Source organism: Peromyscus eremicus, chromosome 7 (assembly GCF_949786415.1).
Source record: "Peromyscus eremicus chromosome 7, PerEre_H2_v1, whole genome shotgun sequence".
In the NCBI taxonomy this organism is placed as follows: domain Eukaryota; kingdom Metazoa; phylum Chordata; class Mammalia; order Rodentia; family Cricetidae; genus Peromyscus; species Peromyscus eremicus.
In genome coordinates this window covers 33,718,605-33,735,071 of record NC_081422.1, presented here as the reverse complement: position 1 = coordinate 33,735,071, position 16,467 = coordinate 33,718,605, and the positions used below count along the sequence as shown (strand labels likewise).

Below are 16,467 nucleotides of genomic sequence, written 5' to 3'. Positions count from 1 at the left end.
ATTGTACTCATGAACTAAAAGAACCCATGACTGCTCCTACTGAGCCTAGACAAGAGAGACCCATTCACAGTTATTCATGGATAGTGGAAGGGTTCATGGGTCCACACCCCTTACTGTTGAATTAAGAACAGAGAAAGGTTTCAATAAGCAACTACTGAACATTCAAAGAGGAGACTGATGTTAGAAACAAATAAATTATCATTTCATTTATATGAAAAAAAATGATCAGTTTTCCTGTAAAAGCACTAATACCTACCTCACAAAATCATCTTCTATTTTATTGAAAAAATTGAAACAACAATATATGGTAAAGCATTTTCAAAACTATATATAGATACTGCATACAGATGTATGGCATAGAGCTTAACTGGTATACAGGATGCTCTGAGATAAATCCCATAATGACAAACTCAGATACATTATATATTATGAGAGAAATAAAAATGAATAGAAATAACATACTTTCATTAGAACAATTCTCTTCTCCCATCTATCCTTTGCCAAATGTAAGACTTATCTCCTCACCAAGAATCTGCCCAAGGCTTTCTTCACATCTTTGTTCCTCAAACTATATATTAATGGGTTCAGTACAGGGATCACTGTGGTATAAAATACAGAAGAAACCTTCTCTTGCTCTAGAGAGGTACTTGAAGAAGGCTTGAAGTACATAAAGGTGATAGACCCAAAGAAGATTCCCACAGCCATGAAGTGAGAGCTGCAGGTTCCAAAGGCTTTGGACCGGCCCTCTGATGACCTGATGCGAAGGATGTTGTTAAAGATGAAGACATAGGAGATGGCCACAGCTAGGGTGGGCACCAAGGTGTTGATTCCTCCAATGATAAATAGGAGAAGCTCATTGAGATGTGTGTTAGAGCAGGAGAGGTTGAGGAGGGGGAGAACATCACAGAAGTAATGGCTTATGATGTGGGTTTTGCAAAAGTTCAGTTTCATCATAGCACTTGTATGTGCAATGGCGGACAAAAGGCCTAGGATGAAGGCAATCAGAACTAACAGTGAGCAGAGTCTAGAAGACATGATCACATTATACAGCAATGGTTTGCAGATGGCCACATAACGATCATATGCCATGGCAGTCAGGAGGTAACCCTCAGCCACCACAAGGATCACAAAGAAAAAGAGCTGGGCCATGCATTCAGAGTAAAAGATCAAATTTTTCTTCCCAAGAAAGTTCACCAGCATTTTGGGTGTAATGACAGTGGAATAGCAGAGATCAACGAAGGATAAGCTGCAGAGGAAATAATACATGGGAGTGTGCAGCAGTGGGCTGACTGTGATGAGCAGGATCATGCCCAGGTTCCCCATGACTGTTACCACATAGATTCCCAGGAACAGGAGGAAAAGAGGCAGCAGGAGCTCTGGCTGCTGTGTTAATCCCACCAACACAAACACAGCTGCTGTAGAATGATTTCTATTACCCATCCTTTGAAGATTTCTGTGGAAGTCCAAAAAAAAAAAGTTTACTATCATACCAGCATGAACATGCCAAATTTCATATGCAACTAAAAATGACACGCAGAAGACTTTACTCCTTTTTCAAATGTAACCAAAACTTCAAAGAGAGATTAGAAAATTGCCAATGCATTCTATTCATGCATGGACCATGGGCCACTAATTATTTCCTCTAACTTTCACAGGCATATATGATGGCATCAGCAAAAGTTGTAAAGCCAGCACAGCTGCTTGACAAAGACCCAGTAAGGCGGAGCCCCTAAAGTTACCTCTGCCTTACATAGAGACTTATATTGATAGGCAAATAATTACATAGAAAGATGATAAAAGAATGAGATGTCAGGACTTCCCTTTCTTAGGAAAGTTAGCTCATGCAGAGGTACTGTGATGTCATATTACCAAAGAACAATTGAATTCCAGGATTAGACATATAAACAAATTATATAAAGATATAAAATGTAAACGTTACAGAAATTGAACACTAGCTGAAGCAGCTTTGACCTGAGGATTCTTCTTGGGTACTCTGACCAATAAGAGTTAATAATACACTGTTTGGGACATGGTAATAACCCTGAGCTGGCTTGGGGATTTTGTTTTAGTCTAGCGTCCTTGAAGCCACAAAAGCTACTAGCCTGAGAACAGGATGTCATATGCATTTAAATTTTTAAAAATTGGGTTATGGGATTAATTAGTAAAAATGGTTATAAAAGATTACTGTTTATCAATAATGATTAAACTTGAGGTAAAATGTTTGTAAAAGGTAACCCTGTTCTGTCATGGTTTATCAATGATGACTAAAAGATATGCAAGAGGAAGTAAAACACTATTCCAAAAACAAAAATGATATTGTTTATGTTTTGGAGCAACATTAATCTACCCCTGCTTACTGAATTCTCTATATATAAAGAAACACTCTGGCTGCTACTCAGTCAGGCTGCAAGAATCTTCCAACCACCATGCCTGATTCACTTCTTCCCTCAATGACATGTTACATCCTCTCAGGACCTTTCAACTGCTGGGGCTGCCACCAAGGAGGTCAGAAAGAAACAAAGAAGGACTATTTGGGGTGGATGATTAATGATCTCTCTCCTCATTGTCTGAGATGCCTCCTTCACCATAAACAAATAAGCAGCAATTTATATTTACCAAGGGATGGTATATTTAAGGTTGGATTTACCTTCGATTTCTTTCTCTTGCAGATATGTACAGGTTAGTGTGCAAGATACAGAGTCAGTAATAAATACATCCGATTGAAGTTCTTTAGGGAATCAAATGATTCAGAGTCATGAAAATTCCTGTGAGGTTCTCTGTACCATGACTGGTTAAATTTGGACTTAAATTTGGTTAAATCATTTCCTCAGATTGTGTGTCCCAGCCATAAAAAATATCAAGAAAGGATGACAGTAAAAGAGACAGGAAGACATCATCTACTGGAAAGAATGCTGAAACAACCACTCTGTGTGAGTGAACATGGTTGTTATGCCAGCTGTTCCTTTCTGAGTTATAAAACTTGTCATAAATGAAACTGGGCACTCACCTAGGTCTTGCAGAGAAAGCAAGGTTCTTAAAAATTACTTGGTTTCTTTTTCACGTAACAGATAAATTTTGTGATATTCAAATTAATGTCCCCTGCTTTCTTACATACATTAGTGTCAATGGCTGACAAACTACCAGTGTTCTAAAGCATATCACCTCTATCTTCCCAGGACCAGTAATCATGAACATAGTGTGATAGGGAGCTTTTATGTGATGCTCCTGAGACTTTAGATTTATTAGGGATACAAAACACTCATAGGTATATAAATTCCCTAGAGTCCCCAATATTTAAGAACAACCTGCAAGAATGCTTCTTGGCCTCCTGTTACCATTTGTCCCAAGAGTAATACTGACAGTTAGAAAGAAAGTCCTTGTTATGTATTAACAAGTTATCTATAAAATGCAAAATTAAATCAGATATCAATTGCTGGTTCTTGTCTAAGATTTTATTGATTTTTTTTTATACAGAAATGAATTTCTTTTGTTTAGCTTTGAGTAACTAAAAACAAAAAAGAAAAGCAAACAAACATACAAGAAACTATTTATACTTTATTTGAGTGGTCTTAAGGGAGGCACTATATCTATTAGGAGGAACTAAACAAGTTCTTAGCCAGTCGATGCTGGGTCAGACATATACATGCTATCCCTCAGTCAAAGCCCAAGCCACTGTACGTTTGAAGGTTCTTCTTCAGAAATATATCAGAGATTTGTTACTCCGCCATTAGACACAAAATTCCTCTCTTACCTCCTTAAGTCATAGCTTTTGATGTTGTTGTTTGTTTTGGGGGTAGAATTTTGGGGTAGTCCAAGGACTCAAATATGCAATTCTCATGATTCAGTATCCAGGTGTTTGGGTCGCATCAGCCTTAGTGCTTTGATTCATTTTTTTTACAGTTAATGAAAAAATATTTTCCCATCCAATGTATCCTGATTAGCGTTTCCCTTTCCTCAACTCCTCACAGTTCTTCCCATCTCCTCTCCCATTTGGACTCTTTCTGTCTCTTATTAGTAAACAAACAGGCTTCTAAGGAATAATAATAAAATAAAATAAGATAGAAAAACATGAGAATAAGACAAAATAAACAAAACGAAGGAAAAGAGTCCAAAAAAGATGCAAGAAACAGATATAGATGCAGAGACTCACTCATGTGCATGCTCAAGAATCCTATAAAAACACTAAACTGGAAGCCATAATATATCTGCAAATAAACTGTAGGGTAAAAAAAGAAAAATTCTCTCTCTCTCTGTCTCTGTCTCTCTTTCTCTCCCTCTCTCTCCTTATATATGTGTGTTTATGTATATATTAAAAATACATATGTACATTTTATAGTATAACATATTATATATGTATGTATAAAAATAAATATTAAAAAAGCCCTAACACTACATTATGAGAAAAGGACCCCAGAGGTGCCAGTGAGTGCCATTTTTTTTTCTGGTTTTCCATTGCTGGGCAGGGTAGTTTACTTCCCCAGTGAGACTCCCTTTGAGAAAACCAAATTTTCATTTATAAGTCGAGACAGCTTCTGGGTTAGGAACAGGGCATGTGTCCATTTCTCCTTTCAGCTCTAGGATACCACCTGTTACAGACTCCTACAGGCACAGAACGTACTGTTTCTGTCTCTATGAGTTCATATGGGAGTTGATCCTGTTGATACAGAGGGCCTCATTTTCTTGGAGTTCTCATCCCCTTTGGCTCTTCTGCCCTTTCTGCTTCCTCTTCCACTTCCAGAATGCTTTCCTAATGCAGTGTTCTATTCAGTGTAAAGAGACATTTATTGATGTAGCTTTTTCTCAGTTAACTTATAGAATTATTCAGTCTTAAATATCTTTTTATTTATAAGAAAACAGATTAAATTTAGCCACTCTTTACATGTACTTTTTTATCTTAAAAACAATTTGATGAGGTTGACAAACTGCTACATCCTCAGGTGAAGCATTATAAGGCTGAAAGACAACAGATGGCAAACAAGCAGCATGAATTATAAGTATTCATCATTGTAAATGAAGGATGAATTTCAGTGGATAATTTCAGTTTTTCTCAATTTAAAACCTATAGGTATACAGTGAGTTTTCAATTTGAGGGCATCATGACTTTTTTTTTTCCAATTTCACGTTTCCATGGCTTTATCGTGTCTATTCAGTGATCTTTCTTCAAACACTTTGGCTCTTTTAGCCCACTCACAGCTTACATTAGGATGCTACCTTGAACTCTGATTTTAAAGTTGTTGTAATGATTTCCTTAAATGTAGTGGCTTAAATTTACAGGAACTTGTTAAGCTACAATTCTAGAGACATGTTTAAAATTAGATTTAACCTACCCAAACTGATGGTGAAATTGCAACTCACTCCTCCTAGACATTCCAAAAGAAGAACTATACAAATAGTTCTGAGGTTCTTGAAGCACCTGGAATGCCTTGGTGTGTATGTGTGCATCACTCCAGTCTCTATCTTGTGACCATAAAGGGACAAGTATGTGTATGAGTGAGTTCATGTGTCCAATACTCAGGAAGACCTTTCTTCAAACATAGCTATGCTATTTCTACTGTATGGCAAGTGAGAGCAGTATTTGTATTATAATCAAAATATTTCAGTGTGTTTAAACCCTTCCTCTTCCATCAGTTTCTATTCCTTTGCTACATTTACAATGATTACCCTATTCATCAGTAAATTATCTTGTTTGATAATCTACAAAAATATCTCAGACATTGTCAAACATAAAATAACCATTTCTCAAGTAATGAAGACTAATTTTCTCTGGAGGAAAAAAAATAAAAAGAAACAATGATAACTTCTTAGCTTTCATTTTTTTCTCTCAATTTTATGATGACTGCCTTACCCCAATTGCCTTTTTGGTGCATTCTTTACATCCTTGTTCCTCAGGCTGTATATTAGGGGATTCAGCATTGGGATCACTGTGGTATAGAACACAGAGGACGCTTTCTCTTCTTCCATATTATTACTGGAAGGTGGTTTGGAATACATGAATGTTAATAGACCCAAAGAAAATTCCCACAGCCATAATATGGGAGCTACAGGTGCCAAAGGCTTTGGAACATTCTCCACTGGATCTGATGCAAGAATACTAGTTAGGATAAATGCATAAGACATGATGATAGCCTTTGTTGGCACTAGGGTATTAATTCCACCAATAATAAATAGCAGTATCTCATTGATATGGGTGATGGAGCAAGACAGAGCCAACAAAGACAGAGCATCACAAAAATAATGGCTGACAATATATGACCCACAGAAGGACAACATTGTCATGCGTGTGGTATGGACAGTATCCCCAAGCAAACTCAGTGAGTTTACCAAAACCATCACTATGGAACAGACTCTTTGGGACATGGCAATATTGTAAAGCAGTGGACTCCAGATGGTAATGTAGACTTCATGGACCATGGCTTTTATTAGGAAGCCTTCTTGCTTGACAAAAGTGAGGAAGAAGTAAAGCTGAGTTATGAACTTCAAAATGGAGATGTTCTTCACAATATAAAACGGACTAACATCTTAAGAATAATGGCAGAGGTGTAGGAGAGGTCAATGAAGAATAAATGATTGTGAAAAAATACATTGGAGAATAAAGTTAAGAACTGATGGTGATCAAAAGTATCATGCCCAAGTTTCCCATAACTGTGATCACGGATATTACAAGAAACAAGAGAAACAATAGGAGCTGAAGCTCTGTTCATGTCATTAGCCCTTCAAGGATGAAGTCAGTCACTGAAGAGTGGCTCATAGTAGTCTTTTTTTTTATATAAAATACCATCTATTAGAAGAAGAGAGAGAAAGTGTTGATAATCACTCTCATTCTCATTTCCCTGATTCTCTTTTGATGGATTACACCTCTGGTAGCCTCATTTTCTTCATACTTTTGCACTTCAAAGATCTTTTCTAAATTATTTTATTTTATAAAATTATAAGGATATCATTTCCCTTTCCTCCCTGAAAACACTTCCTTAGTATTCTCCTTGATCTATTTCAAACTTATAACCACCTTGTCATTATTGTCACAGGTGTATATGAATACGTTTATATATGTATAGTCATTATTCAGACCTGCTCAGTCTGTATTACGTTGCTCAGATGTATATTTTCAGGGATGATTTTTGGTATTGGATAGGAATCTTTGTGCTCTTCCATAGGTAAAACTATTTCTCCTGCTTTCCACATGACTTCATTGCCTGTGATTCTTTGTATAGCATAGAGGCCTCATGAGTTTTAAAATTATAGACAAAGACTGAATTAACATTGCATAGCCTAATTATTCTCCCCCTTATTGACTGTTCTTCAAGTTGCTTTGTTCATAGACTTAGTGCTGTAAGTACTTCAAGTTAAGAATAAGCAAAAACTCAGACCTAATTATTGTATTTGTATAATTATCATACGTGATGAAATTGTATGCCTCTCAGACTTTATTCTAGATTTGTAACCTCAGTATACAGCATTATTGTGAATGTTTTATGTTTTATATATTTGTTATTATTTTATTTATTTTTAGTTTTATGCTTATGGGTGTTTTGCCTGCATGTATGTATGTGTGTTTTGTGCATGCCTGGCCAGAGGCTAAAATGGGGCATCACATGTTGTGCAACAGGGTAGTTGGAGAATTGGTGATCAAGTTAAGACACTTGTCACTGAAGCTGAGGACTATAGTTCAAGACACAGGATTAATGAGGTAGAAGGAAAGAAATGACTCCCTCAAGTTGTACTCTGACTGCAATAGGGACACTATTATATGAACACAGACACACAGACACAGAAACACACACACACACATACACACACACACACACACACTAAATCAAAATGCAATAATAAATGTTTGAAAACATGCATGACAACAGTTCGAGCCTGTTGAACATGTAGATTCAGAGAGACTCAAGATGTTCTAAATAAAGCAACTGTGCACATTTTTGTACACATCTCCCTACAGGAAATTGGTAATATTCCTCTTGGATAAAATTTCTGCTACAGACTGTTCGATTACAGTGTGAATATCTCTTTAAATTTAGAGTAAGTCGTGAGGTTATTTTCTAAAGCAGGGGAGCAGTTTCCCAATGCACATGAAATCTCTCTGATGTCTGGCTACTCCTAGCCCACAATTGGCATTGTCAACACTATTTTAACCCACTGTAATATTTTATTTTTATATTTTCTTAATTTTGTCAAAAACAAGCTAATAAATAAAAATAATCTGAAATTATTAAGAGTTACTTTTATTTCACACATGATTTCTTGTGTACATAGTTTCATAGAATCAAGATAAATTCCAGTTCACAAGATAAATAAGAAAATATTGATATCACACAATATTGAAGGGTTATGTTATGTGAAGAGCTGGGTCTATCTTAATAGGTACAAATGGGTACATCATTTGCACACAAAATTATAACTCTAACAAGTAACATTTGGTGAATATTTTCTACATATCGGACAATAGGATGCTCTAATTATCATAAGTACCTAAAGAGCAAGAAGTATCACTATCCAAAATTTAGCAGAGTAAGATCCAAATATGTAGCATGAATCTTAGAAGGTCTTATTAATAAAACAAACCTGGAGCCAGGTATTGGGGTGAATGCTGAAAGATCAGAGAAGCAGAACAAACCACAGCTACCTCATCTCGCCACTTCCTCAGCTGACCCTGTTTCCTCAGACTGGAAACCTCTGAGTCCTCATCCAGAATGAATCTCAGCTGAACTGCTTCTCCAAAGCCTGAAAGCTTAACCAGCTAAAAGCTTCTAGTTTCTGATTTTCATGCCTTATATACCTTTCTGCTTTCTGCCATCACTCCCTAGGATTAAAGGCTCACTTTCTGGGATTAAAGGTGTGTGCCACCATGCCTGGCTGTATCCTTGAACACACAGAGATCCAGGTAGATCTCTGCCTCTGGAATGCTAGGATTAAAGGCATGTGCTACCATTGCCTATCCTCTATGTTTAATATTGTGGCTGTTCTGTTCTCTGACCCCAGATAAATTTATTAGCGTGCACATTTCGGGGAATACAATACTACTACACAAATATCTAGGGAATTAGAATTTCCCAAATTAAGTTCTGTAAAATCACTTTTTGTATTACAGGTATTTGTATTATTTTTCTTTTATTTAATTATTGTTATTATATTTTAATTATTGCATTTCTGCTTTCCCTTTCTCACTTCAAATCCTTCCTATATTCCTCCTGCTTTTTAAAATTCATAAATTTTCTTTACTAGCTGTGACGGGGTAGGACCCTGATTGGCTACCAGGCTGAATGTACTTCCTGAAGGTCAGATTGAAGCCAGACATGAGTCAACATAGGCTGGTGGAGTAATATGGAACAGAGGTCTTAGCAACCTGGCCTTTGGAAAAACAACAACAATAAAAAACTGTCCCAGTTAGGGTCAGTCCTGTTATAAGAGGGGACAACTGCTTCCTATTTCAGGTATCAGACTTCAAGTCAGTCTCATATCAGTCAATAATAACAGGTATCAGGACAGAAGGATGAGAGGCCTTGGTTCTGGAATCAGACCTGGCCTAGATCTGTCACCAACTGTGTGACTGAGTTATTAAGTATCGGTGTTTTATTTTCCTCTCCTACTCAATGAGGTGTTTTTAATTAACTGAGAAAATAATCATTGAATTTAAGAAAATAGTACAGTACCTTACAAATGCTCAATCAATATTGATCTTTGCATTAAATCATATCTACATCAAAGAGTTTATATCAACATTACTGATTTATAATTTTCCTTTGAATATATTGTTTCAACATTCTTTTTAAAGTGTCTTACTTTAAGGACATGTAGGGTGATTGAATACTGCTGTCCTATTCATTAAATTATGTTTTAAATTGCAATGTGCCTTTTAGATAGTTACAGAATCTTGAGAAATGTTTATAGAATTGAAGTGAGAGTGTTGGAGTGTTGCCCAAGGCAAGACTTTAACATGTGAGACAGGCAGTAGATGTTGTCAAGTACCTTCCAGTCTTAGATTAGTCTATCTGGCAGGCCGGCACACTGAAAAATTTTTTTTATTTCTATTTCCAAACCTGTATTGTTTAAATTTAATGAAGAATGTAGCAAACTTACATCTAATTAGTCCCTCAGGGATACCAATGACTAAATCATGAAAAATCCTCAAGGGCATCTAAAAACATTGATCTAGGTAGCAGTGAAGGTGTTCAAGACTTGATAACATGCCCATGCCATGAACATTGCTCTATAAACACCAAAGCTCAATTCCGAGGCTGAAAGACCCTGAACTTTTCTAAGTACCAAAGACTATGACTTGGGTAACATTTATAATATTGCAGAGAGTCTCATGCAGTATAAAGTGACAAGTATCTCCAGTTTCAGTGTCTTTGCAGGAACTGGGTTGGACGTCATTAGCGAGAACATCATAGGAAGTTCAGGGTGAGCCTGAGCTGGTAAGACATTATCTCAAAAAACCCAGGGCCTGGGATACAGTTCAGTGATAGGGCACTGACCTAGCAAGCTTACATACTGGGTCGAATCCTCAGCACTGGAAGAAATCCAACTTGATTCTGCAGAAAAATTGTTTCTATTTTTTTTTCTTTTTTCTAAAAGTAAGAATCTTCCAATTACTTAGTTGTTTGAAAATGTTTTATTTTTCTGAAAAATGGTTTTAATTAAGAATCTCACAGAAGCACTTTCTTCAAAACATGTTTTTACATAAGAATAAAACATCTTTTCTCATAAGCGGGTAAAAGTGGTAATCTATATTCTGTGGCATTTGGTTTTATCATTTTGTATTTAACCTTAAAATTATAAGTGCACAATAGCATCCCATTGTGATTTAACTTGCATTTTTTGACTGACGATGTTCAATATATTCTTATAACTTATTTGTATTTATTTAACAGTTTTGATTAAAACAGTCTTCAAATCAGTTCCTTGTTTTTCTTAGCTAGAGCAATCTTCTGGCTTTTTATGTTTGCATTTAAATAACTTGTATGTATACTATTTCTCATTGGATACACAATTTGTAAATATTTTCTGTGTGTGAACTAACATTTTCTTCTTTGTAAGGAAGTATACAAGATTTTTAATATTTTAACTTTTAATTATAATCAATTATAGAATTAAGTTTCCAAAATTAATGTAATTTATAAATACTCAATACCTAGAATATCTTGATGGCAACATGTATCGTATTATTAATTTATTCCCTTTATTTATTATCAGTACATTAACACTCTTACAATTATTACTGCCTAGTGACTTAATTTTAATTTTACTCATTTGTCATCTAATGAACTACTATGATGTCAGTAAGCTACCAGGAATTTCCCATTGCATTTTTTTTTGTTTGGTTTCTCTCTTCAGTCCCCTACTGATCTTTGTTGATCTGTATTCTTTTGTCCTCTTTCATGACCTCAATATAAAAAATTTTTAATTTTTAGGTGGTTTAGCTTGTTTTATTTGAAAGAAAATCATGGATTGCAATTGTGAATTGTCTGAAACTAAGATTATAATAAAATGCTTCTGTTATTTTCTAGAAGAATTGTATATTTTTAAAATGCATTTAAACCATGATGTATGTAAGTATAGTTTTGTATAAGTTGTTACAGATGATCAAGGAAAATTGAGTTTTCATTTTTATTTTCTGTATAATTGCTCAATTATTTTTCAATTAATATTGCAAAGATTATTTTGGGGCTACTTTTTTTTTTTACAGTTTGCCAAAAATAAATTAACCATGCTTATGAGAGTTATCTGAATTCTCTATTTGGTTCTGCTGAGTTATGCCCCTACGGTCTTCGGTGCACATGACCTCAATAATACAATGCTAAAGTAAGTACTTAAATCTGTTAATTATGATTGTGTAGTATGTTGTCCTTGTGGACTTCCTAACAGTGGGAATGGGGATGTCTCTGACTCTTTTTCTTGTTCTTGGAACCCTTTTCCTCCTTCCTTGTTGCTTCTTCCAGCCTCTATATGAGTTTATACTAGGGTTTATGCCTAGTCTTTTTGTAACTTGTTATGTTGTGTTTGATTGTTGTTCCTCAAAGGCCTAATATTTCCTGAAATGAAATGGAGGAGGAGTGGATCTGATGATAGAGGAGGTAGTTGGGGAGAGAACTGGGAGGAACAAAGGGAGGGGAAACTGCAGTCAGGATGTAATGTATGAGAGAAGACTAAATAAATAAGTAGTAAATACATGAAATCTGGTAGTTTGAGCTTTACAACTTTGTTTTGTATATGAAAAGGGGAAATAATTTATTGTATTTTTAATTAGAATAAAATTTTTTCTCTCTATTAGGATCATTCTGTTTTTGTGTAAGGTAGCGAATTAATTTTTATTATCATTAAAAATTCTAATATGGTTGAAGTTAAGATTGTATTGATTGTAGTTTGAATAGAGTAATTCCATGAAAGTACAATTTTCCTCCAAGTATAGGTGTCTTTTCTGACTGTTTTTTGCAAATTTTTGTTTAAAATGTACTTGAGAATGTATACATTTGGTTAGCCTTTTTTATTCAAAGCAAGTTGAATGAAGGGCTTATGTAAATTTTTATTTATTTTGTCTCTGCATCTGTGTGTGCCTGTGTATGTGTATATATGTCTATGTATGTAGTAGCATACATGCTGTATGCATGTGGACATTAGAGGACAACAAGAGGAGTAGATTTTCTCCATCTGGTATTTGGATCCTGTGGATTGAATCCATGTCTTCAGTCTAGGGAGCAAGTGCCTTTATCCCATGAACCATCTGGCTGGCCAATCTATATATCTTAAAGAAGTGGTACTCAAACTTTCTAACACTTCAACCTTTTAATATAGTTCCTCAGGTCATAGTGTATCTCAGATATAGGATATCTGATATATAAGTCCCAAAAGGGTTGTGATCACAGATTGAGCACCACTGTCTTAAAGTATGTATGTTGCTTCTATTATAACTGGATATCTTTCTTTGTTTGTATATATGCAGCAGTACAGGGTTTTGGGGGTATTGTTTTGATATATTCTGATCTTATTATTCTAATTGTATGATTTAGTTCTAGAGGCTTTTCTTTTTCTGGAATCGTTGAGACACATATAAATATGGAAATTGTTTAGTTCTGAAGCATATCCTCTTGCCTCTTTTTTATCCTTTGCTGCAATAGCTAAGACTACTAATATATATAGATATAGATATAGATATAGATATAGATATAGATATAGATATAGATATAGATATAGATATAGATGTGTGTATGTGTGTGTGTATAATCTGTTTGCTAAGCATTTGTTAATTTTCAATGCCAAATTTTTGTTTACTTGATTTTTATACTTTGGATATCTCTATTGAGTTAGGTAGGCTGTAGACTTCAAATCTACCTATCCATACCTTATGAAATGTTATAGTAGATGTTTTATTATCAAAATAATAATTTAATATCAAATGTTTTATTATCAAAGATAATATCTGTATAATATCAGAATTTATATCTCCTGATTATATTTTCTTGAAAAGTGATTGCATATTCTTACTTGCTTTCTAGGTTGCATTCAATACATTTCCTATGTTATTTAGATCTTAGAATGTATTGAAATTTTCTAGACAGTACTGACTTGTGTTAGCTTTCTTGTGTCAACCTAAACAGCATCAGACAAGTGGTTCCTCCTGTTTCTCTTTATAGGCAATGCTTCTAGAATTAGCTCTAAAACTTTTACAGTGATATATTCTTTATCTCCAAGAGTTTCACTGAAGGTTGAACAAGTGGTTTGAGTTCTCCACAGCTCTGTGATAATCTTTACTTTCGTTCTGCACATATAATACCCGGTAACAAGTCCTGACTTTGTTACACACACACACACACACACACACACACACACACACACACAGAGAGAGACAGAGAGAGACAGAGACAGAGACAGAGAGAGACAGAGAGACAGAGACAGATAGAGACAGAGACAGACAGAGAGACTGAGACAGAAACAGGCACAGAGAGACACAGAGAGGCACAGAGAGAGATGCAGAGAGAGACACAAAGAAATATACAGAGAGATGCAGAAAGAGTTGAGAAAGTAGACAAGTCAATGTAAAATTCCTCTGTCCAAAAAGTTTTTCTGAAAGTTTTGTTTCTCATGTTGTTCATACATCTTTCCAAATCTCCTAAGAGTTGTTGGGGGCACAACTGGAAAGAAGTGGGAAGAGATAGGAAGGCAGGAGAGAACAGAAAGGAATTACTGGGAGGAAGACCAACAGGGGGAAAAAAAAACTAATTATCCAACATTTTCTATAGACAAAGATACATTGCATCAGGTTCCACAGTGAAAATGTGGCTAACATTGTATATTTCAGTTTGATTATCATTAATAGTCATGCCATAATCCTATAATTTATTTTCCTTTATTTATTTTTGAGATTATAATATAATTATATCATCCCTCTCTTTCTTTTCCTCCCCCAATTCCTCTCATATACCTTTCTTTGTTATCTTTCAAACTAATAACCTCTTTTTTTCATTATTTGTTGTTATATGTAAGCCTCCTTAGCAAGTTTGTTTTCAAGGCTGATCATTTAGTATTAGGTAACCAGTCAGTGTGCTCTGCCCATGAGAAAACTGTTTTTCCCACTTGTCTTCTAGTTTTGTAAGAAGCTCCTCCCACGAAGTCTCAGTCCAGTAACTTTAACTCACTACGCTAAATCAGAAGAACAAAGAGGAAGGAAAAAGTTGAATCTCTCTTATAAATGGGGTGTTCTTCAGGAGTGTATCTCCTTCTCCATAGCTGCTTCCTGTTACTTAGCAAAGTACCTAAGAAAATGAATTGTGTTCTACCTAACATCTTAATTGTAATCTTTGGCAAACCAAGTTTGTAGTGACTAAGTCAAACTCAACAAAAACTTAAGTCCTCAATTATACTCTTCATGGATTTTTTTCTCCATGTAGTTCTGCTCCATAATATAAGGGTTATTGTTAAAAATGAAACCAATATATGTATGATAAAACTCTGTGGTCTGATTTCAATATTTGTGTCTTGGAGATCTGTGTTCTGCTTTGAAGTCATGCATTTTTGAAACCATAATGAATCTCTCTATAGTGACTCACTTTGTCCTGCTTGGCATCCCGCACACAGAGGGTCTGGAGACCATACTCTTTGTCCTGTTTTTATCTTTCTACATCTTCACCCTGGTGGGAAACCTGCTCATACTCCTTGCAATTGTATCTTCTACTAGGCTTCACACACCCATGTACTTCTTCCTGTGCCAGCTGTCCATGTGTGACATATTTTTTCCCTTCAGTTAGCTCTCCCAAGATGCTGTTCTACCTCTCAGGAAACACCCAAGTAATCTCCTATGCAGGCTGTGTGTGCCAACTCTTCTTCTACCATTTCCTGGGTTGTACTGAATGTTTTCTGTACACAGTGATGGCCTATGACCGCTTTGTGGCCATATGCCATCCTCTAAGGTACTCAACAATCATGAATCACAGAGTGTGTGCCATCCTGGCAACAGGGACTTCATTTTTTGCCTGCATTCAGGCTACCTTTCTGACCACTCTCACTTTCCAGCTGCCCTACTGTGGTCCCAATGAGGTGGACTATTACTTCTGTGACATTCCTGCTATGCTAAAACTGGCTTGCGCAGATACATCAACCCTGGAGATGGTGGGGCTCATCAGTGTGGGACTGATGCCCCTCAGCTGCTTCCTCCTCATCCTCACCTCCTACAGCTGTATCCTCTTCTCCATTCTGCAAATCCAATCTTCTGAGGGGAGGCATAGAGCTTTCTCCACCTGCAGTGCCCATCTTACTGCCATCCTCCTTGCCTTTATGCCCGTGGTCCTCATATACCTCCAGCCTACCCCCAATCCCTGGCTTAATGCAGCTGTGCAGGTCTTGAATAACCTGGTCACACCCATGCTGAATCCTTTGATCTATAGCCTGAGAAATAAAGAAGTAAAATGTTCTCTGAAGAAAGTACTACAGCAAGTGCCAATTCTGTCTAAGAAATGACAGAGAAATGCTTAGATCTTTAATAGTACTTTAATGATACTATATCTTCTTCAAAAGCTTGTCCTTTCTGTTCAAGGGTAACATAGACATCACCACTGCCTTGAAGACTTGGGGATTGGGCGCAAATTACTCAAGGTGAACTAATAAATTATTTCATCGTCAAGGACCATCTCTTTTCAGTTGTCAAAATGTCTTAATTTTTGTCCTTTGCTTGATTTATGCTCTTATCTACACAATTTGTTTTCTTTTACTTCTTCATTTTATTGCTTCCTCATTAACACATGATTTTCTATCTCCCTAATTATCTTCAATAAATGAGCTCTCATTACAATGTTTTACTTGCTTGCCATAAATGAGAAAATTTTAATCACATGGCTTTGCCATGCATTTGTGATTTCTGACACGTAACTAAGTCATGTATCCAAAACCTACTCCTGGATCTTACCTAGTCATGTTTATGGATGAAACAGAGTACTGATATGCTCAGCCACCTATAAAGCATTTGTATTT

At 35.8% G+C, this 16,467-nt stretch overlaps 2 protein-coding genes and 1 pseudogene across 2 annotated transcripts; 1 reads left to right on the top strand and 2 right to left on the bottom strand.

Moving 5' to 3' along the window:
• Positions 1 to 513: 513 nt before the first annotated feature.
• On the bottom strand, positions 514 to 1,440 carry LOC131914220 (olfactory receptor 8D1-like). Its single transcript, XM_059266812.1, has one exon. It carries the CDS (start codon positions 1,438 to 1,440, stop codon positions 514 to 516), a length of 927 nt encoding a protein of 308 aa, XP_059122795.1.
• Positions 1,441 to 5,841: 4,401 nt separating this feature from the next.
• Positions 5,842 to 6,748, bottom strand: LOC131914664 (olfactory receptor 8D2-like; annotated as a pseudogene).
• A 662-nt stretch (positions 6,749 to 7,410) lies between these two features.
• Positions 7,411 to 15,957, top strand: LOC131914218 (olfactory receptor 10D1B-like). The gene is given in 3 exon segments (XM_059266810.1): positions 7,411 to 7,437; positions 15,006 to 15,230; positions 15,232 to 15,957. Coding segments are annotated over 3 exon segments (978 nt in total).
• The last annotated feature ends 510 nt before the right edge of the window (positions 15,958 to 16,467 follow it).

Excerpts from the sequence above, each read along its gene's own strand:
- LOC131914220 (XM_059266812.1), bottom strand. The coding sequence starts at position 1,440 with ATGGGTAATAGAAATCATTCTACAGCAGCTGTGTTTGTGTTGGTGGGA.